Here is a 26,160-nt window from a genome sequence, read left to right as displayed (position 1 = left end):
TTATCATTCTTAGATTTTAAAAAAAAATTGAAAAAGTTAGATGGTATTACTGCTCATAAAGTAACTCTCTAAGCAAATCAAATACTTTTGTTGTTGTGGGATGTTTCCTGCAAAAACAAAATTCCAGGTAGCTAATGTCTTTGTCATTAGTTTTACATATAATGTTTATTTACTCATCATTCAGAATTATTCAAAAGGGTAAAGTTTGGGCTAGGAAGAAACCAGCTTTAAAAGGTAGCTAAAACAGGTGGGGCACGGTGGCTCATTCCTATAATCCCAGAACTTTGGGAGGCTGAGGAGGGTGGATCACTTGAGGTCAGGAGTTCAAGATCAGCCTGGCCAACATGGTGAAACCCCACTTCTACTAAAAATACAAAAATTAGCCAGGCATGGTGGTGCACAGCTGTAATCCCAGCTACTCAGGAGGCTGAGGCAGGAGAGTTGCTTGAACCCGGGAGGCAGAGGTTGCAGTGAGCCGAGATCAGACCACTGCACTCTGGCCTGGGTGACAGAGCAAGACTCTGCCTCAAAAAAAAAAGAAAAAAAAAAAAAAAAGAAAGAAAGAAAAAAAAAGTAGCTAAAATAAACCTGACAGCAAAGTGATAATAACTAGAAAGAAAAATTTGAGTTCCCTAAGATTATCACTACTAAGGTAATTTCTGTGCTTACAGATACCATTCATAACTGCATGGCTCCACCAGCATAGCATTCACTCTTTTCTGACTACAAAATATGTGTTCTTTACGCAAATTTGGAAAGGTTAAAAATTACTTATAATTCCCAGGGATTTTCCTCCTCTTCTCTAATTAGGTAAGACTCTGCTGTTTATATTTTATTCATTTCATGATTCATTATTATACCATGGAAAAAAACATTCACAAATATTGATCTCTATGGAAAGTGGAATGACAATGCACAAATACCATGTACTCCAAGGAAAAGGAAAAAAAGGCAACTTATAGATTACTGTATCTTATTCATGTTTTATTTCCAGTTCTTAAAGCAATACTTAGTAAATAACTATTTATTAATTAGTTACTTGATAGACTGGTAATTGAAAAACATGGCCACAAATTCCATCCACCAAGAGGTGGAATCTATTTCCTCAGTCTTGAATCTAGACTACTAGCCTTTTCACTTGCCTTAACCAACAGGGTTGATGTGCAAGTTCTAGAGCGTAGGCCTCAAGAAGGCTTGCAGCTTCAGTCTTTACCTTCTGAGAATGCCAAAAGAAGCCTGGTAAGGAAGAACATTTGGTGCAGGAGGACCAGACCCCCAGCTCAGTCCCCAGCTGAATGCAGCCGCCATAGACAAGACCAGCAGAAGAATCACCCAGTGAACTCACAGAATTGTGAGAAGTCTTTTCAAGCCGCTTAGTTCGGGCGTGGTTTGTTACACAGCAATAGATTATCATTGATAAATCTGGAAATGACTGAAATACCTAACACAGACAGCATGATGTGGACTTTACACAGCTTCTGTTTTTTTTTTTTTTTTTTTTAGGTCCAGAAGCACTACGTCTTCCCTGATACCATACATCTACATCAGATTCCTTTTATACACACTATAAGAAAATCTGTCGTTTTCTGTTAGAGCACTTAGTTCATTTGTAATTAATCAAACATGAACATTACTATATGATTAATGTCTGTCTCCCTCACTAGGCTGTATGTTCAATGAGTGTAAAACTACCTCTGTTTTAGCTCACCAATGTATCCTCAGGGCCTAGTATAAAACTGGGTTATAGTAGAGACTAAAATTTATTTGCTGATCTTTTAACGTGATTGGAGACAGAGTCTATCAATCAATCTCTAAGATAACAAGTTTAATCTTTCAACTTCAAAACTAAAAATTTTAACCATTTATTAATAATTCTTTTTTTTCTTTGACACAAGTCTTGCTCTGTCACCCAGGTTGGAATGTAGTGGCTTGAACATGGCTCACTGCAGCCTCAAACTCCTGAGATCAAGTGATCCTCCTGCCTCAGCCTTTCAAGTAGCTGAAACCATAGGTGCATGTTTATTTTTTAAAAAAGTATTGGCCAGGCGCGGTGGCTCACACCTGTAACTCCAGCACTTTGGGAGGCCGAGGCGGGCAGATGACGAGGTCAGGAGATTGTGACCATCCTGGCTAACATTGGTATCCTTACTAAAAATACAAAAAAAATTAGCTGGGTGTGGTGGCAAGCACCTGTAGTCCCAGCTACTTGGGAGGCTGAGGGAGAAGAATGGCGTGAACCTGGGAGGCAGAGCTTGCAGTGAACCGATATTGCACCACTACACTCCAGCCTGGGCGACAGAGCGAGACCCCGCAGCTGGAATGCAGTAGTGCGATCTCGGCTCACTGCAACGAGGTCTTGCTGTGTCACCCAGGCTGGAGTGCAGTGGTGCGATCGCAGCTCACTGCAACCTCCACCTCCCCAGTTCAAGCAATTTTTGTGCCTCAGTCATGTGAATAGCTTGGATTACAGGTGCATGCCACCATGTCCAGCTAATTTTTTGTATTTTTAGTAGAGACGGGGTTTCACCACATTGGTCAGGTTGGTCTGAAACTCCTGGCTTCAAGTGATCCACCCGCCTCAGCCTCCCAAAATGCTGGGATTACAGGTGTGAGCTACCATGCCCAGCTCTAAAAAAATTTTTGTAGGGCTGGAGTCTTGCCATGCTGTCCAGGCTGGTCTTGAACTCTTGGCTTCAAGTGATCCTCCCACCTCAGCCTCCTAAAGTGCTGGGATTATAAGTGTGAGCCACTGCACCCAGCCAATAATCCTTAAAAAATGTATTATATTCTTCCACTGCTTTGAGTAAAAGAAAAAAAAGTCATACTTTGCTATAATTCGTCTCATTTTTAGAACCATTGTCGTTTCCTCTTCCAGTGACTTCCTGAGTAACTGTGCAATTACTAAGTTTTAGACAATAAGCTCAATCAGTTCTACTGCAGGCACTGCTCTGGTAAGGAAGTCAAATGTAAGGTATTTAAATAAATTTGGCAGGTATCTACAAAGTGCTTACTATATACATAATGTGATGTGCTCTGACAGTAGCATTTTTAAAAAAACCACAGATATAGAGTATAACCGTCATAATTTAGCTTGGAAAACTACTATATGGACATAGTTAAATAACATAGGTGATACATGATCTTATTCCATACTCATCTGAATATGATAAACATTAAATGCTAGAGTACCTCGAGATTCAAAGAAAAAAAAGTAATACTTTTAGACCAAACACTTAAATTTTAATTCAACAGTTAATACAATCACATAGTTTTAAAATTTCAAATATAGGGCAACCCACTCGGGTCCCCTTCCACACTGTGGAAGCTTTGTCCTTTCACTCTCACAATAAACCTTGCTACTGCTCAAAAAAAAAAAAAAAATTCAAAATGTATAAAGGACATTCTACGAAAAGTCTTCCTCTCCTCCCTGTCCTCAAACCATCCATTTTACGACCACTATTATTTTTTCCCTTATCTTTCCAGTTATTTTATGCATATACAAATAAAACATATATGTAATTTTCTGCTTATTTATCCAAATGAAGGCATTAATATGCACAGTACTCTGTATCTTCCCTTTTACACTTAGCACACATCTTGAATATTCTTCTTACCAGCATACATATTTTTTCTGTTTTAATAGCCATGTAATTGTCCATAATATAGACATATCACAAGTCATTTAACCAGTCCTGTGCTTAAAGACATTTACATTGTTTTCAGTTTTGCTATTATGTCGTAATGACTTACCTTGTATACAACATTATTTCACATATATGTGAAAATATCTACAAGATACATTTCTAGAAGTAGAATTGCTGGGTCAATACTACTTCTCTTAACCTGGATTCTGCCTAAAAATTGAGCCTGAGAAACAGGCTTATATGCAGACAGTTTATTTGTGAAGTGATCCTGGGGGATCTGAGGTGCTGGAAGAGTGCAACAGGGAAGAAAGGAAGGAAAGCCAATTCATGGGTGTATTTTCTATCTCTCTACTACTCAAAGTGGCGTCAGCTAGCCAGAGCCTGTTAGAAATACATAATCTCTGTATCCTCCCTTGACTTACTGAATTAGAATCTGCATTTAAACAAGACCCCCAAGTGTTTTGCAGATACATTAAAGTTTGAAAAGCACTAATACAGAATTCACTATTGTAGGCAACTGGGACTCAATCTTGTTGGGGACCCTCTGAAGAGCTATGAAGGACACACTTTGAATTATCCATCCAACAGACAGAACAAGGAAACATTAACCACTGGCTCTCTTCTCCCACTGGTCAAGGCTTTCCCTCAGGGATGTTAACTCTCTTTCACCTCCAGGTTTACACAGGTTCAGAATTGCTGAGCTGCAGGTATCTCATGTAGAGTAGCAGTGAAGCCTCAGGACAGAAAGTGAGAAAGATGTGTATGTGATGTGGCTGAGGGAAAGTGCTGTCAGAATCACATCCACGGGCAGCTAGATGCTGCAGCAATAGTTTGAGTACAAACATGGGCCAAGAGGCTATAAGGTGGGACATCAGGGGTATCCAAAACACTGCCAATATACAATCAATGGAGCACTGTTTTTCAAGTGGTAGACTCCTCCATTGCAACCTAGAGAAATGTATTTAGTGGTTCACAATCAGCACTAGAAAACAAAAGAAAGAAGGGGGTGGGTGGGTGAGAAAGGAAGGAGAAACATAGAAAACACCAGTACATCATATGAAATAAGGCTAAGAGATCTTTTGTGAAACTTGTTTCTGTCCTATATGTGTTAGTGTATTGGGTTGCAATGAAAACAACAACAAAACAAACAAAAAACATCTTTTTATTCTGGGTCACAAATAAAAAGCTTAGGAAACACAGAAAAAGGTGTGCTAATTTACGACCTTCCCAGGAATAAATCAGAATATTTATCCCATATATTCTTACTAACACAGTGAAAATTTCTTTTCATTATTCTGAAAGACAGAAAATGGTCTGACATGGTAGTTCTCATGTCTTCTCTAATGAAGTTCAGGATCTGCTCATCAAATTAAGAGGTATCTGTATTTCCTTAGTGAACTATCTAATTCTATCCTATGTTTCGCTTTGATTTTAAAAATCAATTTGTAGAAACTCTCTATATACTAGGAAAATTAGTGTTATAAATATCATATGAAATGTTATCTGTCTTTTGACTTGGTGACAAAGAAAGATAAAAATTTAAAGTTCCTCACACTAAAACATACTTAAAAATTTTCTATGTTATACGCTAATGTAGTAGCACTTTCAAATCTCCCTTGATGACAAAGAAATACTTGATGGATCAGCGCACCTTCCATGGCACATGTGACTGAACTGAATTAGAACTAAAGAAGGCTTAAGAAGACTGTTTGAGAAGTGACATCAGCAAGATGGCAGAATAGGAAGCCCTAAACCCTCCTTCCCCCATAAACACACTGATTCAACAATTAACAAATTCTCTTTGTGAGAAATTGAGAAGCTAGTTGAAAGGCTCCTGCACTGAGAATGAGCATGAAACCAGACACTTTGAAGCTGATAGGGAAATTTGAGACACACTCTCACCAGAATCCTACCCCTGGCACAGAGCTGTACAACTGGGAAGAAAACCACAAGCTCCCAGCTTCTCCCTGGGGACGGAAAGAGTTAGACCATGTATCAAACATCCAACTTTTCCAGGGGTTGCCTGCATGACTGATTTCTGTCTTGCAGTCTTGGAGTGCTGATGGGACCCAGCAAACTCTAGCTACCTGGGAAAGAACACAAATGGTGATTTGGGCTGGTAGTCACCTGGGGACTAGTGAGAACAGAGATGGTGATTCTGACCGAGAGTCAGCACAGTCTCTCACTCTTGCTCAGCACACAGTGAGTAGACGACAGCTTCTAGTTCCCAACATCTCCCTAGGGAGACAAAGAATTGAAATGTGTATCCAAAGCCCCAACTTTTATGAGGACTGTCCAAAGAACAGGTTTCTGTCCTGCTCTTTTGGAGTGCTAATGGGACGTGGCATGTCTTAGCCATCTGAGGGCCAATGAGAACAAAGAAGTGAGATGATGTTGCATGCGACTAGTTGCCAGAGCCCCTTCACTTGTCTCAGTAGAGAGTGAACAGCTGGAAAAGCCCCAAATCCCGCCTTCTACTTGGGGCAGGAAGGAGTGTAGAGGAATATCCAATGACCTAACTTTTCTGAGGGCTACCCAAGAAACTTGACTCAGAGCACTAATATGACCCAGTATACTCTAGATGCTTGGAAGCCACTACAAAGAAAGTGAGTTTGACTAGCAAGAAGGTTTGAGAGGCCCTGAACCTCTGGCTGGGCTGATTATTAAGGGTCTTCTTCCTGTCCATGAGAACTGGAAGAGGTAGCTGTTAATCTAATGTGCAGATACAAACAGAGTTAAGGAAAATGAACAAAGAAATATGTTCCAAAGAACAAAATAAATCTCCAGAAACTGGCCTAAATGAAATTGAGATATATGATTTAGCTCACAGATAATTCAATATCATCATCATAAAGATGTTCACACCAAGGTCAGGAAAATAATGCATGACAAAGTAATAATTTCAGTAAGGAGATATACAATATTTTTAAAGTGCCAAACAGAAATCATGGAGCTGAAGAATACAATTACTGAATTGAAAAATTCTTTAAAGGTGTTCGACAGCAGACTAGATCAAAGAGAAGAAAGAATAAGCAAATTCAAAGACAGGTCATTGAAATTATTATTCAGTCAGAAGAGCAAAAAGAAAGAAAAATAGTAAAGAAAGTTTAAGGCACTGTGGCGAAATACACACATTACTAAAGTTCCAAAGGAGAAAGGAGAAAAACGGTCAGAAAACTTATTGAAAGAAATAATGGCTGAAAACTTCCCAAATCTGGAGAAGGAAACAGACACCCAGATCCAGGAAGCCCAAAGTACTCCCAAATAAGATGAATCCAAAGAAATCCACAGTGAGACATATAATCAAACTGCCAAAGTAAAAGCAAATTTTGAAAGCAGCAAGAAAAAAGCAACTTATGCACAAGGGAATGTTTATAAGACTAAAGGCAGATTTTCCAGCAGAAAGCTTACAGGCAATAAGGGAGTGCAATGATATATTCAAAGTGCTTTTTAAAAACAAACCCTTCCGACCAAGAATACTAAACCTGGCAAAACTGTCCTTCAAAAATGAGGGCAAGAAAAAGACAAAAGCTGAGAAAATTAATCACCAGTTGATCTGACTTATAAGGAGTGCTAATAGGAATTCAAGTTGAAACAAAAGTACATTAAAAAGTAACATGAGAGGCCGGGCGCGGTGGCTCACGCCTGTAATCCCAGCACTTTGGGAGGCCGAGGCGGGCGGATCACAAGGTCAGGAGATCGAGACCACGGTGAAACCCCGTCTCTACTAAAAATACAAAAAAAAAAATTAGCCGGGCGCGGTGGCGGGCGCCTGTAGTCCCAGCTACTCAGGAGGCTGAGGCAGGAGAATGGCATGAACCCGGGAGGCGGAGCTTGCAGTGAGCCGAGATCGCGCCACTGCACTCCAGCCTGGGCGACAGAGCGAGACTCTGTCTCAAAAAAAAAAAAAAAAAAAAGTAACATGAGAGCATAAGAAAGTATAAAACTCATTGGTGAAGAAAAATATATAAGGCCAGGGATGGTGGCTCATGCCTGTAATCCAGGCACTTTGGGAGGCCAAGGTGGGCAGATCACTTGAGCTCAGGAGTTCGAGACCAGCCTGAGCAATACGGCAAAACCCTGTCTCTACAAAAAAATACAAAAAAATTAGCTGGTTGTGGTGGCATGCACCTGCAGTCCCAGCTACTTGGGAGGCTGTGGGGTGAGAGGATTGGTTGAGCCTAGGAAGCTGAGACTGCAGTGAGCCACTGCACTCCAGCCTAGGTGACAGAGCAAGACCTTATCTCCAGGAAAAAAAGAAAAGAAAAGAAAAATACATATAAACAAACAAAGAGTAATGAGTACTGTATCACTTATGGTAGTGAATAAATCACTTAAAAAAAAAAAGATATTGGCTGGGCACAGTGTCTCATGCCTGTAATTCCAACACTTTCAGAGGCTGATCTAGGCAGATCGCTTGACCCCAGGAGTTTGAGGCAAGCCTGGGCAACATGGCAAAACCATTTCTACAAAAATCAGCCAGGTGTGATGGCACGTGTCTGTAGTTTCAGCTACTCGGGAGGCTGAGGCAGGAGCTCGAGGCTGCAGTGAGCTGTGATCATGCCACTGCACTACAGCTTGGGTGACAGAGTGAGACCCTGTCTTAAATTTTTTTTTTCATTTTTTAAGCCTGGTGTTAGGTTCACAGCAAAACTGAGAGGGAAGTACAGAGATTTCCCATAAGCCCCCTGATCTCACACAACGCACAGCCTCTCCCATTATTGACATTCAACACCAGAGTGGTATATTTGTTACAACTGAATTAATCACTTTTAATTTTTGCATATAAGTTAAAAGATAAATGTATTAAAAATAACTATAACTAAAAAGTATATTAACAAATATGTACTATAGGTAGATATAAATGGTGAAATCAGTAACAGAGTGTATGTGTGGGGGGAGAAGTAAAAGTGGAGAATTTCTGTGTATGTGATTGAGCTTAAAATAGACTGTTATATCTATGAGATATTTATGTAGGCCCCATGGTAATTATAAATAAAATACATACAGAAGTTATACCAAAAAAGAGAAAAAAATTTTTTAGTATATCAATATTAAGAAAATAAAGCACAAAGGAAGACAGCAGGAGATAAAAAGAGGGACCAGCCGGGCGTGGTGGCTCACGCCTGTAATCCCAGCACTTTGGGAGGCCGAGGCGGGCGGATCACAAGGTCAGGAGATCGAGACCACAGTGAAACCCCGTCTCTACTAAAAATACAAAAAACTAGCCGGGCGCGGTGGCGGGCGCCTGTAGTCCCAGCTACTCAGGAGGCTGAGGCAGGAGAATGGCGTGAATCCAGGAGGCGGAGCTTGCAGTGAGCCGAGATCGCGCCACTGCACTCCAACCTGGGCGACAGCGTGAGACTCCATCTCAAAAAAAAAAAAAAAAAAAAAAAGAGGGACCAAAGAACTATAGGACAACAGAAAATAATAAAATGGCAATAGTAAATCCTTTCCTCTCAATAATTACTTAAAATATAAATAAACTATCCAATCAAAAGACAGAGTGGCTAAGTGGATTCAAAAACAAGATCCAATGATATACTGTTTACAAGAGACTCACTTGAGATTTAACAACACATTTAGGCTGGAAGTGAAGGAATAAAAAAAGATATTCCATACAAATGGTAATAAAAAGAGTAAGAGTGGCTATACCTTATCAACAAAATAGACTTTAAGTCAAAACTTGTCACAAGAGACAGACATTATGTAATGATAAAATAATATGCTAAAAGAAATGATAAAAGGAAGATAGGAAGATATAAAAATTATAAATATATATGCATCCTGCATCACAGTACCTAAATATATAAAGCAAGTATTAATAGATCTGAAGAGAGAGAGAGATGGCAATACAAAGATAGTAGGAACTTTCAATACACAACTTTTCAATAGTGAATACAACATGTTGGGCACAGTGGCTCATGCCTGTAATCCCAGAAACTCAGAAGGCTGAGATGGGAGGATCACTTTGGAAGAAAGTAGCCAGGATTTTAAGACCAACCTGGGCAATACAGCAAGACCCTATCCCTACCAAGAAAAAAAGCTATGGTGGCACATGCCTGTAGTTCCAGCTACTTGGGAGGCTGAGGCAGAAGGATCACTTAAGCCAAGGAGTTTGAGGCTGTAGTGAGCTATGATCATGCCACTGAACTCCAGTTTGGGAGACAAAGTGAGACTCCATCTCTAAACTAACTAACTAAAAAGAATAATGAATACATCAGACAGAAAAATCAATAAAGAAATATTGGACTTCAAAAACACTATCGACCAAATGGACCTAACATAGCTATACGGAACATTCCAACCAACGGGGGCAGAAAATACAGTCTTCTTAAACATAAACAAAATGTTCTCAAGAATATATCACATTCAGCCACAAAATAAGTCTTAACAAAATTAAGACAACTGAAATCATACCAAGCATCTTTTCTGAACACAATGGAATGAAAGCAGAAATCAACAGCAGAAGAAAAACTGAAAAATACACAAATTGTAGAAATTAACACGCTTTTGAACAACCAATGGACCAAAGAAGAAATCAAAGGATAAATTAGAAGGTATCTTGAAACAAACAAAAACAACAACGCAAAACGCCAAAACTTATGGGATGCAACAAAAGCAGAACTAAGAGGAAAGTTTACAGCAATAAATGCCTACATTAAAAACAAAAAGATCTGGAAAAAAAAAAAAAACTTTACGTTATACCTCAAGGAACTAAAAAAAGAAGAAACTAAGCCTGAAGTTAGCAAACCAAGGGAAAAAATAAAGATTAGAGCAGAAATAAATAGAGGATAGAAAAACGATTTTTAAAAAATTAACAAAACTAAGAGTTGCTTTTTTGAAAAGATAAACAAAATTGACAATCATTTAACTTTAACTATGCTAAGAAAAAAAGCAGAGAAGATGCAAATAAATATTATACAATCAAAAATGAAAGAGGAGGCATTACAATAGATGCCACACAAATTAAAATGATCATAAGGGACTGTTATAAACAATTATAAGCCAATAAAGAAAGTAACCTAGAAGAAATGGATAAATTCCTAGACACATACAACCTATTACGGTTGAATCATGAAGAAATAGAAAATCTGAACAGACTCATAATGAGTAGGAGATTGAGCTGTAATAAAAAGTCTCCCATCAAAGAAAAGTCCAGGAACTGATGGCTTCATTGCTGAATTCTACTGATGGCTTCATTACTGAATTCTGCTAGTTAAAGGAAAGACCTAATACCAATCCTTCTCACACCCTTCCAAAAAACTGAAGAGGAGGGAATATTTCCCTCATTTTACAAGGCCAGCATTACTCTGACACCAAAGCCACATAAGAATACTACAAGAAAAGAAAAATTATATGCCAATATCCCTGATGAACATAGATGTTAAAATCCTCAACAAAGCACTGGCAAACTGAATTCAACAGTACTTAAAAAGATAATTCACCATGAACTAGTGGTATTTATTCCTATGATACAAGGATGATTCAACATATGTAAATCAATTAATGCAACCCACATCATTAACAGAATGGATAAAAGTCAAACGACTTTGGTAAATGACTGAGGTAACTGACTGAGGTAAAGGCAGAAACAGTATTTGACAAGATTCAATTTGCTTTTCATGATTGAAAACTCTCAACAAGTTAGGAATAGAAGTAAATTTCTCCACATAATAGAGGCCACAAGCCTACCACTAGCATCATACCCAAGGTTTACCCAGAAAACTTTTCCTTTAAGTTAATACCTGGAGCAAGGCAAGGATGCTCATTCTCTCCACTTCTATTCTCTCCACAACATAGTACTGGAAGTCCTAACCAGAACAATCAGGTATGAAGAAGAAATAATATGGCATCCAAACTGTAGAGGAAGAAGTAAAATTGTCCCTGCTTGCAGATAACATAATCTTATGTATAGAAAACTCTAAACACTCCACCAAAAAACTGTTAAAATAAATTCAGTAAAGATGAAAGATAAAAAAATGAACATACAATAATCAGTTGCATTTCAACTAACAATTTTAATGATTGAAAAGGAAATTAGAAAAAAATCCCATTTGCAATAGCACCAAAGAGTAAAATACTTAAGAATGAACTTATCTAAGAAGGTGAAAGACTTGTATGCTAAAAACTACAAAACATTGATGAAAGAAATTAAAGAAGGCACAGCTGGGCACAGTGGCTTGTGCCTGTAATTCCAGCTACCTGGGAGGCTGAGGCAGGAGGATCACTTGAGACCAGGAGTTCAAAGTTGCAGTGAGCTATGATCATGCCACTGCATTCCAGCCTGGGCAACAGGGCAAGACCCTGTCTCATAAATAAACAGATAGATAGAAATGTTAAAAAGAAATTAAAGAAGACAAACAGAAAGACATCTAGTACTCATGGATTGGAAGACTTAATGTTGCTAAAAAGTCCATACTACACAAAGTGATCTATGAATACAATGCAATCTCTATCAAAATCTTGATTGCTTTTTTTATAGAAATAGAAAACACAAATCTAAAATTCATATGGAACCACGAAAAACCCCGAATAGCCAAATTAATCTTAAGAAAGAAGGAAAAAGTTGGAGTGACTTTGAGTTTCTGATTTCAAAATATATAACAAAGCTGTAGTAACTAAAACAGTGTGATTACTGGCCTAAAGACAGACATAGAGATCAATGGAACAGAACAGAGAGCCCAGAAATACATCCGCATACATACAACTGCTCTTTAGTAAAGGTGCCAAGAACACACAATGGGTCAAGAAAGTCTCTTCAACAAATGGTGCTGGGAAAACTCGATATCCATAAGCAAAAGAATACAATTTGATCCTTATCGTACAACATACACAAAAATCAACTCAAAATGGATTTAAGACTTCTAACTTACGACCTGAAACTCTAAAACTCCTAGAAGAAAACACAGGGGAAAGCTTCATGACATTGGTCTTGGTAATGATTTCACAGATATGATACCAAAAGGACAAGCAACGAAAGCAAACATAAACTAGTGAAACTATATCAAATTAAAAAGTCTCCATACAGCAAAGAAAACAAGACATCGAAAAAATCTACAGAATGGGGAAAAATACTGCACACCATACATGTCATAAGGGGCTAATTCCAAAATATATAAGAACTCCTACAATTTAATAGCAAAAATCTGGTAACACAATTAAAAATTGGCTGAAGACTTGAATACACATTTCTCCAAAGATGACATACAAATGGCCAACAGGTATATGAAAAGATGTTCTGTGTCATTAATCATCAGGAAAAGGCAAATTAAAACCACAAGGGGATGTCACCGCACATCTGTTTAGATGGCTATTATCAAAAAAATAAAAGATAACAAGTCTTGGTGAGGATGTGGAGAAGAGGGAGCACTTGTACACCACTGGCAGGAATGCAAAATGGTGCAGCTGCTATGTAGAACAGTATGGAGGTTCCTCAAAAAATTAAAAATAGAACTACTATATGATCCAAAAATCCTACTTCTGGGTATTTGTGTTGGCCTGTTTGCATCGCTACGAAAGGAACACTGCAGGCTGAGCAATTTATAAGGAAAAGAGGTTTATTAGCTCATGGCCCTGCAGGCTGTATAAGCATGGCATCCACATCTGTTCAGCTTCTGATGACGGCCTCAGGAAGCTTACAATCATGTTGGAAGGTAATGGGGGAGCAGGCACATCACATGGTGAGAGAGGGAGTAAGAGACAGAGTGGGGAGATACCAGGCTCCTTTTTAAACAACCAGGTCTCACCTGAACTACTAGAGTGAGAACTCACTCATCACCATGGGGATGGCACCAAACCATTCATAAGGGATCTGCCCCCATGACTCAAATCCCTCCCAAGCCCCACCTCCAACACTGGAGATTACATTTCAACATGAGACTTGGAGAGGACAAACATTCAAAACACATCAGCATTCATTCAAAAGAACTGAAATCAGGATTCCAAAGAAATATTAGCACTACCATGTTCACTGCAGCACTATTTACAATAGTCAACATGTGAAAGCAATCTAAATGTCCACTAGTGGATGAATGAAGAAAATGTGGTGTATACATATAGCAGAATATTACTCATTCTTTAAAAAGAAGGAAATTCTGTAATATGTGACCACATGGATGAATGTTGAGGACATTATCCTAAGTGAAATAGGCCGGTCACAGAAAAGGCAAATACTGTATGATTCCATTACAAGTCAAACTCATAGAATCAGAGAACGGAATGGTGGTTGCCAGGAGCTGGGGAATGGGAAAATAGGGAGTTGCTATCACTGGGCATTAAGTTTCAGTTACGAAAGATGAGAGATCTGATGTTCAACTGTGTGCCTATAATTGACAATACTGTACTGTACGCTTAAAAATTTGTTAACAGCATAGATACCATGTTAAGTATTCTTTCCAAAATAAAATAAGGATGAATAAGAAAATATATAGAAAGTAATATTAATGAACTAGAAATGCCAGATATAATTCATATATAAATTACTTCCCACAGGTAAAAGTCACATTAATAAGAATTGGTCAGAAGTAATGCTTTGTGAGATCTGCAAACACACAAGAAATTTTTTAAAATGCAATTCATTTTTTAAGTTAGTTTCAAATGTGTAAAAACATAACAATTTGGAACTATGTTTAAAAATAACACTATTAATATTGCATGTACATATTATAAGATTTTCTAAAAGGTCAATCTGGGGTTATTACTAAAAAAAAAAAAAAAAAAAAAAGACTGCTTGCTCTTTCAGATTACAGGGATTACAGGCATGTACCACCACGCCCAGCTAATTTTTTGTATTTTTAGTAGAGATGGGGTTTCACCATGCTGGCCAGGTTGGTCTCAAACTCCTGACCTCAGGTGATCCACCTGCCTTGTCCTTCTAAAGTGCTGGGATTACAGGCAGGAGCCACTGCGCCCAGCCTTACATTTACTTTTTGTAGTGGTATCTCAACAGCTGATATCCTACACGTGTTTTCTCAGTTAGATTTCGAAATCTAACTGGTATCTCCCCACTCTGTCTCTTACTCTTACGTATCTTCTATGTAACCCAGTCTGATGGTATCCTTCAGGGTTCACGGGACCACTAGGAGGTATTTAGATATACATAAGAGGTCCGTGAATAATGTCATTTTGTTTACTGTTGTTTCATTATAATGTTGATAAGGGAAAAAAGGATTCCTGGTCAGGCCATTGTCTGTGGGTAACATACTTCGAATTTTGAGAAAATTAAAATACTCTTTCTGGGTAACATACTTCGAATTTTGAGAAAATTAAAATACTCTATTTTCCATCAATAAAGTTAAACATATTTTACTTATATAATAGAATATGACAAATATGTTAAATTAGTATTTCTTAAAACCTGATTATCCACAAAGAAAGACAAATTTTGAGAATAATCACTATGATGCCAGAGGCTATTGATCAAACTGGATGTTTGGCTGTTCTGATGTTTATCTTTTCATCTGTCTTGAAAGAAAAAGTCAAGTATTCACCACAAAGCTTACAAGGACCTAATTAGAGCCATAAAATTAAAATAAAAGAGTATAGCATTGGGAGAGGCATAGTTTGATGGGCTTATTCTTCAATTAAAATCATATATCTACCACTTGTTTAAAAAAAAAAATCAAACTCGTTAAAAAGATACTCAGCTAAAATCCCTCCCAATCTATCTTTAGCCTGTCCCCAGACTCATCTTCTCTCATTCTAGTTACAGCAGAATACTGACACTACCTAGACTCCACATCCCTGGTCACATTTTTAGTCTTTCAGGAATGCCCTAACCTACTTATTTTAAAATTGTCCTCTAACCAGGTTCATTTCAAATTAATTCTCTCATTATTTCAGTCAGATTTAACCTGTGTGATCCTATGTATACACCTGAATTCTAAGTTATACAATTCACTTGCTTACCTATTTGACAATATATACTGAGTGCTAACATGTGCTAGGCACTGTTCTAAGGCTGAGGCTACAATGGTAAAGATTTGACATGTAACTTAATGCTTGTACTCATCATAGTCTACCCTATATTTTTCTTAGTTGTTTAAATGCCTATTTTTCCACAAATTTGTGAGTTTCTTGAAGTCAAGTCCCACACATTAAAAAAAAAAAAAGCTTTGTTCACATGGAGCACTTATCGTATTATATTTAGAATGGTAGCAATTGGTTTTAAGACTAGGTTTTGTCTTTTATTGTCTTGGGAACTTGAACAAGGCACTTAACTCTTTGATTCTCTATTCTCATATGTGAAGTAGAGACAACAGTACCTGTCTTATGCTAAATTTCACAAAAAAAAGTATTTTGTGGAACTCTATAAGTCTAAAAAAATCCACTAAATATTGGTACTGAGCAGATAAAGAAAATGTGGTACATATGTACTACATGTAATACTACTGAGTCATAAAAAGGAATGAAATAATGTCTTTTGCAGCAAGACATTGGATGGAGCTGGAGGCCATTATTCTACATAATTCACGAATGGAAAACCAAATACTGTATTTATTCCATTCACTTATAAGTGGGAGCTAAGTCATGAGAATGCAAAAACATACACAGTGAGAAAATGAACTTTGGGGATTCAGGGAGGGGAGAAGGTTGGAAAAGGTGTGAGGCATAGAAGATTATATATTGGGTACAGTGTACATTGTTTAGGTGACAAGTACACTAAAATCTCAGACTTCACCTCTAAAGAACTCACCTATGTAACCAAAAACTGCATGTACCCCAAAAACTATTGAAAAAAAAAATCATTAAAAAAAATACCAGTACTACTACTACATTAGTAAATGAACCTGCCTCTTCTATTGAACTAAACTATGGCTGGGCCAATAATTTGTTAACTATTCACTGACCAACAAACTAATGTAAAACAGTAAGCAACAATACAACACAGTCCTTCATTAGCTAAAACACAGAATTACATTTACTTTTTTTTTTTTTTGAGACACAGTTTCGCTCTTGTTGCCTAGGCTGGAGTGCAATGGCATGATCCCAGCTTACTGCAACCTCTGCCTCCTGGGTTCAAGTGATTCTCCTGCCTCAGCCTTCCGAGTAGGTGGGATTACAGGCATGCACCACCACACCCAGCTAATTTTTTGAATTTTTAGTAGAGATGGGGTTTCACCATGTTGGCCAGGTTGGTCTCAAACTCCTGACCTCAGGTGATCCACCTGCCTTGTCCTCCTAAAGTGCTGGGATTACAGGCAGGAGCCACTGCGCCCAGCCTTACATTTACTTTTTGTAGTGGTATCTCAACAGCTGATATCCTACACATGTTTTCTCAGTTAGATTTCGACGTATCTTCTATGTAACCCAGTCTGATGTTATCCTTCAGGGTTCACGGGACCACTAGAAGGTATTTAGATATACATAAGAGGTCTGTGAATAATGTCATTTTGTTTACTGTTGTTTCATTATAATGTTGATAAGGGAAAAAAGGATTCCTGGCCAGGCCATTGTCTGTGTAGAGTTTTCATGTTTTAACCATGCCTGCATGGGTTTTCTCTGGACACTACAGTTTCCTCTCACATCCCAAAGATGTGTACATTAGCTGAACTGGCGTCTCTACAATGTCCCAGTATAAGTGAGTGTTCTGTGCTGTGAGTACACCCTGCGCTGGAATGGCATCCTGTCCAGGTTTGGTTCCAACCTTGGGCCTTTAGCTGCAAGGACAGGTTCCAGCCACCCACAACTGAAACCAGAAAAAGCATGTTGGAAAATGAATGAATACAAATTATTGTAAAGTAAAAATTCATAAAGCATATGGTGATCATACAAATATATGACAATAAGCGATGCAGTATAAAAACACTCAATGAGCCTGCCATATTTGTGACTGCTTTGGAACTGCATATAGTAGGAGGTGTTCTTTACAATTTTTGCTTTGCAAACATTTATTCCTTGATTTAACCCACCATTGCTACTACTGCCACTCACGGATTCACCAAAAACTGGGTAAATAATTACCTTGTTTTTATTAATATTTCTGAAATGTATGTATAGCTCACATTTACTTCAATGTTCAATATAAGAAGTGTCTTAGGTCTTTACTAGAAGGCTGATGTTCTTTTTGTGACCAGAAATATGCCATAGGAACTTAACTCTTGTTCATATCCATTAGTCTATATACAGTAAAATTAGTTTTGCTATACATTGTTTTGCTTAAAGTTAAATTAGATTCCAAGATTCTAAGATTCCAAGGACCCATCAATGACATCAAGTGCAGACTTATTGAATAAAGAAATTTGTTACAGGGAGTTGACCTTACACAATTGTAGGAGCTGCTTAAACAGCCTTTGTATCTGATGGTGTAGTTTGAATTCCACAGGGCAGGCAGTTGAGAAGAGGAAAGATGTAATGTTGGGGAGAGTGAGAACAAACTGACACCCAAGAGCATCAGCTGGTTGACAAGGATGGACTCACATCAGTCTTACTGCCTCCAACCTGGATGCAATGGGTATCCTGCAGGAGATGCTGGTGCCTTTCATTATGGAGCTAGACATATACCTGGCACGGGGTAAGAGAAGCTGAAGGAGGATATAGGGCAAGGAAGAACAGTTACAGACCTGACTGCAGTGAGCCAGTAAATAACTTTCCTAGCGTAAATGAACACTGTAGTAGTGTTCCAACCTTCCTAGTATAAAAGCCAAAAACAGCTGCTGTTTCACTCTCGTCCTCCAAATTTCACACAAAATTGTCTCTTTTGGCCACTCTAACTAGAAACATACAAGAAGGAAATTCTGTGAAGTGTAGTTGACCCTAGTGAAACTAACATGTTACACAGTCAACATCTTGTCAACCTGGCATCTCTTAAAACCATACACATCTCTTAAAACCATACTTAGTTCTCAAATGGAGAAAATAACAGTCATGCTTCCACCTAACATGATACAACTATCCCTCCACACAACAAACATCCTAACCCCTTCCTTCTAAAAGACAGTATATGAGTTCCTTTTTTTTGTTTTCAGGGGATGTTCATTCTCCTTCAATCTGATTCACAGTTTTCTTTGATATTTTGTAACTTAAATACGTAGATACAAAGTTAACTATTATTAACATGTCTTATATTAGATGATGCGGAATGAGACAGTAGGAGAAACAAAAATATTTGATTAATATATAGACAAACATATATTAAGAAGGAATATGAATGTTTGTATCAGTACTGCAGTGTTCACTTCTGTAATTCCTCACATAGCTGTAGCTGTTATTTTTACATATCTTTTTCTACTAACCACTCCATATTCCCTTTGCCCTCAGCAAGTACTTCACTATTCATAGTTTCTTATCTGGAAGGGTGGCCCAAATTTTATTCTCAAAAAATTGAGGCCATCATCAGCACTGCCTAACTTGGGTTCTTACAGCTTTCTATTGATTTTACTCATAGAACCTATGAGTACTGCATTCCAGAGGTACTCTACATTACCCACACTGTGTAGTAGCAACTCAATTTCCTCTTGATAGGCTCAATCTATCAATAATTCCCCTTCTTTGCCTGTGGGTTTACAGTGGCCATACGAGGGCAGTCTTAACTTCCAGTTCAACAGAATCATTACTTGTGTCCCCACATGGAAGCATTCTTCCTTTGGGGATTAAGACTTATAAATCAGCAGAGCCTAAAGTTGGGAGGATAGGAAGCAAAAATTTTGCTACTGAATCACTAGGAGTAATTGTGTGTGGTGCCACACCTATTTCCAAACTGTGGTTTTTAGGCCCATGAATCCTCGCTAGAGGAGAAATAGCAGCATAAATCAAAATCTGATTTAGAGCATGTATTGCATCCTGGAGGATACTGCCCCAGCCCCACAGGGCATTGCCACCTAGCTGGCACTGTAACTGAGTTTTCAAAGGCCTTTCCTACCTACTATCAACCCAGCTGCTTCAGGATGACTGGGATCTTTCTAAGACCAGTGAATTCCACGAGCAAGGCCCAACCAATTTCCATACTTCATTAGCTGGTAAGTGAGTTCCTTATTCAGAAGTGATGCTGTGTGGAATATCATGGTAATGGATAAGGCATTCTGTAAGTTCATGGATAGCGGTTTCAGCAGAAACATTATGAGCAAGGGAGGCAAATCGCTATCCAGAGCAATGTTTTTTCCCGTGAGAACAAAGCACTGTCTTTTACAGGATGGAACTGATCCAATGTAATCAACCTGCCACCAGGTAGATGGCTGATTCCCTTGAAGAATGGTACCACTGAGAGGTTCACTGTTGTACCCAGATCCACCTGGGTGAGTGGGTCGATATTACTGAACCAATGCATAAGCCTTTCTCTGTGGCACCATATCTGCTTTGTTCATGAATCAATATACACATCCTGGTGGTTCTGCTTCTCAGTTTGAACCCTGACAGATGAGCTGGGTATGGAGAGTGGTTTCAAAGGAACTGAATCTTAGGATTAGGTTATCTGAATTGGTTCACGCTTCTTGCTTTTATAATATTTTACATTTATATTTCAATCACTGAAAGTACTATACAAAACTGAATAAACTTTTTAATGGCACACACACAAAAGAGTATTCAGGTTATACTTACTAAGGACTGAATCAACATATTAAGACAACTTTTCTGAATCTCAGCAGGTATATTTGCAAAGCTTCTCTCAGACCAAAACCTTGCAAAATGCTTTACAATCCACCTGTTAAAATCAAAGAATACCAAGTTAAAGAAATTAAAATGTTTTTCATTATAATAGTCAATATTTTGGTTTCAATTACATAACTGTACATATATATATGACCTGACTAATACTATTGATTTTATGAACTCTAAAATGGACTTTATATTCTCTTTCCTGTAAACAAGTATTTTAAACCCATGTGCAGAGATTTTAACATAATTAACCGTGGCTCAGCTAAGATAAAATGATCCTAAGTATCTTCAGTAATATCTACATTATTACTCTATTTAGTGGTGAAACTAGTACAGCACTAAGCTACTTACTTACATTGTGTCCAAGAAAACAGGCCAACTCTAAAGTTCCCCACAAAATTAGAAGAATAGAAAAACAAAATCCCTAAATTAATAGTATCAGCACTACTTAACATAACTTACTTCATGCAGTCAGCAAAAAGACTTTCCACTCCAACTGAATGAGCAATAATCAGGCATTCTAGTACAGACGTCAATGTTCTGGGAACAGGCTAAAATTGATGGAAAACACAACATTTATTCTTTTTCAATTTACAGAGGCTAAAAATATTTGGTTCATAAAGATAATCCAATTTATATACCTAAACTGCAGAACACATGCAACTCAAAATCTGATAAATTCAAAATTTATTTTCTATATTTAACCCTTTATCTGAAATTAACTTCTGCTGGTACTGAGGCTACAAATAAGCTCTAGTCAGAGTCTTTATTTTTTTCCTTAAAAACACCTTTCTATACAAAAACTTAAACATGAATGTTTATAGCAGCTGTCTTCATAACTGCCCAAACTTGGAAGTAACCATGTTGTCCTTTACTAGATGAATGGATAAATAAACTGTAGTACATTTGTGCAATGAAATATTCAGCTCTAAAAAGAAATGCGCTATCAAGCCATGAAAAGACATGGGGGAATCTTAAATGCATATTACTAAGTGGAAGAAGCCAATCTGAAAATACTATATACTATATGATTGCAACTATATTACACCCTGGAAAAAACAAAACTACAGAGACAGTAAAAAGGTCAGTGGTTGCTGGGGGTTAATGGGGAGGGAAGGATGAGCACTCAGAGCATAGAGGATTTCTGGGCACTGAAAACACTCCTTACGATACTATAATGGTAGATACATGCCATTATACACGTGTATAAACCCATAAAATGTACAACACCAATAGCGAACTCTATTGCAAACCATGAATTTTGGACAATAATGTGTAATTGTATGCTCATCAGTTGTAACAAACGTACCGCTCCAGTGGGCGATGTTGACAATGGGGGAAGCTATGCATGTGTAGAAGGAAGTGGGTATGTAGGATATCTCTGTACCTTCCTCTCAATTTTGCTGTGAACCTAAAAATGCTCTAAGTTTTTTTTGTTAAAAAGTCTGTAATTCCTTTAAAACTAAGTGTCACTAACAACTTTCAATTTTATGGCATATAATTTGAACTCTTTTGGCTGCCAGAATGCACACAATTTTTATTCTAATTTATTTTAGGTTAAATATCTTTTTTAAAGCAAAAGTGGTATAATAATTTCTAGCACATCACATTGCAATACAACAACATGGTCTAATCTGCTTCCTAACATATAAATACAAATTAAAGTAATTGTGCAATGAGAGGCCCTATATTGATCTCAGATAAAAAGAATTTAGTTAGATCATAATTACATATATATATATATTTTTTTTTGAGACAGAGTCTCACTCTGTCGCCCAGGCTGGAGTGTGGTGGCACGATCTCGGCTCACTGCAACCTCCCTTGGGTTCAGGAGATTCTCCTGCCTCAGTCTCCTGAGTACCTGGGATTACAGGCATGTGCCACTACACCTGGCTAATTTTGTATTTTTAGTAGAGACGGGTTTCTCCATGTTGATCAGGCTGGTCTCGACCTCCCGACCTCAGGTGATCCACCCATTTCAGCCTCCCAAAGTGCTGGGATTACAGGTGGGAGCCACCGCGCCTGGCCACATAATGTATTTTTTTAAAGCACATATACAGAAATAATAAATGAGAACAAATAAAATGTAGATACAAGTAGGGAAAACAACTCACTTCTCCTGTTGTTACATATCTTTGCTATGTATTGCCCATGCCATGTATTTTCATGTTTTGGACGTTTCTAAGCACATTTATTTCTCAATTAGGTTGAAGAGTTTAATTTCTTTTTATACACTTAATAAAGAACATCAAACAGCTAATTTGTATATCTAGTCTCTAAATGTGTACTTCTGAAGATCTGCTCTCTGAGAGAAAAGCAAAATCTTCTTTGGAAATGTCTCCAGCATAGTCCTCTGGTAAGGTCAGTTATTTCCAATTCTTTATTTATGAATTACTATTATTTGATTTTCTAACACCCCTCTACTAAAAGTGTTATATTAGTATTAAAAAAATTGAACGTAGGCCAGGTGCAGTGGCTCATACCTGTAATCCCAACACTATGGAATATTGAGGCAAGGTGGATTACATGAGGTCAGGAGTTCGAGGCCAGCCTGGCCAACATGACAAAACCCCAAATCTACCAAAAATACAAAAATTAGCCAGGTGTGGTGGTGCATGCCTGTAATCTCAGCTACTTAGGAGGCTGAGCAGGAAAATCACTTGAACCTGGGAGGCAGGTGGAGGTTGCAATGAGCTGAGATCCCACCACTTGACTCCAGCCTGGGTGACTGAATGAGTGAGACTCATCTCAAAAAAAAAATAAGAAAAAGAAATTGAATGCAAATCTTTCGCTTTGCATATTAACAATTTAAACAATTAAGATCCTTTTGAGATAACTGGAGATACTTTAAGTTATATAAAATATCTGTGTGTGTGTGTATGTGTGTATATTTTGTTTGTTTGTTTTTGAGATAGGGTTTGGCTCTGTCACCCAGGCTGGAATGCAGTGGTGTGACCATGGCTCACTGCAGCCTCGAACTCCTGGGCTCAAGTGATCCTCCCACCTCAGCCTCCTGAGTAGCTGGGACCACAGGCACATCCTACCATGCCTGGCTAATTTTTGAAAACTTTTTTGTAGAGACAGGATCTCCCTCTGTTGCCCATGCTAGTCATAAACTCTTGGGTTCAAGCAGTCCTCCTACCTTGGCCTCCCAAAGTGCTGGGATTATAGACATGAGCCTCCACACCTGGCCTAAAGTATATTTTTAATTGGTGACAAAAAAAAAATGTAAAGCCTACCAAAATCCTATAAATGAAGTCAAAAATGTTTAATTGTGTAAAAGACAGGATTGTGAAGCTAATGAAATTATTGAAGCTAGCTTGCTAGGAGTTCTGGGACCAGTGGTCCATCACATTATACCCATATTTGTATTACTGTGTAACATTATTGTAAGTTTATGATATTTAAGTCACAGCCAAAAATATGCATAACTAAGAACTAAGGCTGGGCACAGTGGCTCACTCCTGTAATCTCAGCACTTTGGGAGGCCAAGGCAGGTGCATCACCTGAGGTCAGGAGTTCGAGACCCACATGGTGAAACCCCGTCTTTACTAAAAATACAAAAATTAGCCAGGCATAGTGGCATGCATCTGTAGTCCCAGCTACTGGGGAGGCTGAGGCAGGAGAATCGCTTGAACCTGGGAGGCGGAGGTTACAGTGAGCTGAGATCGCACCACTGTACTCCAGCCTGGGTGACAGAGTGAGACTCCATCACAAAGAAAAAAAAGGACTAAAAGTTCAAAATTATATACATTCAAAAGTGTATTTATAAAAATATACATTAAGAAATATAGAGCAAAAATTTTAAAGATTAGGTCAACAAAACCAGAAATTGTTCTCTCAAATATCTGTTACCACAGCAAAATAGACAACATTAAAATAAGTGGCTGGGCGCGGTGGCTCACACCTGTAATCCCACCACTTTGGGAGGCCGAGGCAGGTGGATCACCTGAGGTCAGGAGTTCAACACCAGCCTGACCAACATGATGAAACCCCGTCTCTACTAAAAATACAAAAAATTAGCTGGGCGGGGTGGCACGCGCCTGTAATCCCAGCTACTTAGGAGGCTGAGGCAAGAGAATCGCTTGAACCTGGGAGGAGGAGGTTGCAGTGAGCCGAGATCATGTCATTGCACTCCAGCCTAGGCAACAAGAGCAAAACTCTGTCTCAATAAATAAATAAACAAATAAATAAATAAAAGCAAAAAAAGTTTTCAACAAAACAGCATACTGATAATTTAAAATAAACTTCATTTTCTGTTTTATTAATAATATAAACAAATATGTCTTTTGTGTTTTTAAAATAAAGTGAATTATTGAAAGTAAAATACAAGAAGCTGCATATAACCCAATACACTCATCCACATATTAAAAAATAAAAATAGAGGCAATGATCCAAAGACTACTCATAAAAGATTATTTTTACAACTTTTAAAGCTCTTAAATAAGCTTTAACTGGCTTACTGAAGAATCTCAGCTCAAAAATACTAACATGAGACTTCTTATTTTCCCAACTAATGCTTTCAACCATGCTATGTCAAATCTCCCCTTTTTCCCATCCCTTAATGAAACTATAGGCAGATTCCAATACTTTCTGGATACTATTGTTATTGAAATGCAGCACAGTACTATTTTAACACCTATCTCTTCATCATATCTGATATAAATATTTCCCTCCCCATTGCTGACTAGATTTATGGTTGAAATGTGAAATAGGGAGTAGTGCATGGTCTGATCTGCTCCTCCATTTTCTGGGTCAAATTCGTACGGAAGACTATAGATGGCTCTGGTCACCTTACGTAATTAAGCAGAGACCAAGATGGTAGTAGGAAGATATCCTTGGCTTTGTTCTAATTCAGATACTGGAGGCCTTTATTGATATAATGGCTCTTTTAGTGGCAGATCAAGCTTCAACCTGGGCTCTCAGTGGATAAGAACTCTTTAAGTGGCTCATGATGCACAATACCTCCCCAAGCGGGACACGGTGTCATCTAGCCCTGTTATCAGTCTTCTCTAACTTTCATGAAACCATTAAGGTCCTCCTCCTTCCCTGTGGACCATGTGTAACTGGGGTGCAGAGTGGAATCCTCATACTTTTTTCTCTGTATGACAGTAACTGAAGTTCCTTACACCAAGGCTAGTTTTGGCTTCTCCAGCAAGTCTTCTCTCTTTAGAAATCTCCTCACTCAACTACATTCTCATTGGCTTCTCAGACATATTCCAAGCTCTCCTAAGAAATTTATTATCACTTTCTCTTTGTCTTTGATAGAAGCTCCAGGGTGGGATGGTTTTACAGATATAGTTAATGTTCATCTAGGGGATGAGAAGACAACAACTCCTTATTGCAGATATTCTCTAGCTTTAATCTTTGTGATTTACTTGGATCCCCCTAACTTTCACTTGACTGGAAATATAAGGGGGACATATGAAGAAGGAAGAATCTTTCACCAGAATTCCTCACTTTCTACAAAGCTGAGGACACCACCAGCTGCCCTCCTTCTTCCAAGGCCCTTACTTACAGAGGCTGAAGTGAATGGTTCGTTAAAGAAAGCTGAGGGGTTAACTATTTCTCAGTAAACCTTGTGGGGTTGGTAGTAGTGGTGGTACTAGACCCAGTTGTTCATGGCTTTCGTTTAGCACATGGGCTGCTTCCGCACCTACAACTTGTAGGGAGGTAGAAAAAGACCTACCCGAAACAAAAATCTAAATTTAAGCATTATTAAAACCACCTAATTAGAATTCACACAATGTATATTATTGCTTCAAACACCAGTAAAAGAGAAATATGATGTAAAAAGTTAGATTTGTTTTAGTTGATTATAAAATACTTGTTCTTTGTAGAAAATTTTAAAAACATAGACAAGCATAAATAAGAAAATAAAAATAACCTAAAATCGCAGAATGTATTAAAACAATGCATA

At 38.0% G+C, this 26,160-nt stretch overlaps 1 protein-coding gene across 1 annotated transcript in view; it reads right to left on the bottom strand.

Moving 5' to 3' along the window:
• Positions 1-20,130: 20,130 nt before the first annotated feature.
• BTBD8 (BTB domain containing 8) overlaps positions 20,131-26,160 on the bottom strand; it is a 59,829-nt gene continuing 53,799 nt past the window's right edge. The window contains exons 8-9 of the mRNA XM_025369472.1: positions 20,703-20,791; positions 20,131-20,286 (exon numbers count right to left, since the gene is read on the bottom strand). Of these exons, the coding sequence (XP_025225257.1) occupies positions 20,169-20,286; positions 20,703-20,791 (207 nt within the window). The 3' untranslated portion in view covers positions 20,131-20,168. The remainder of the gene's footprint in view (positions 20,287-20,702; positions 20,792-26,160) is intronic.

Source organism: Theropithecus gelada, chromosome 1, assembly GCF_003255815.1.
Source record: "Theropithecus gelada isolate Dixy chromosome 1, Tgel_1.0, whole genome shotgun sequence".
Taxonomy (NCBI): domain Eukaryota; kingdom Metazoa; phylum Chordata; class Mammalia; order Primates; family Cercopithecidae; genus Theropithecus; species Theropithecus gelada.
This window is presented reverse-complemented; position numbering and strand designations above follow the sequence as displayed.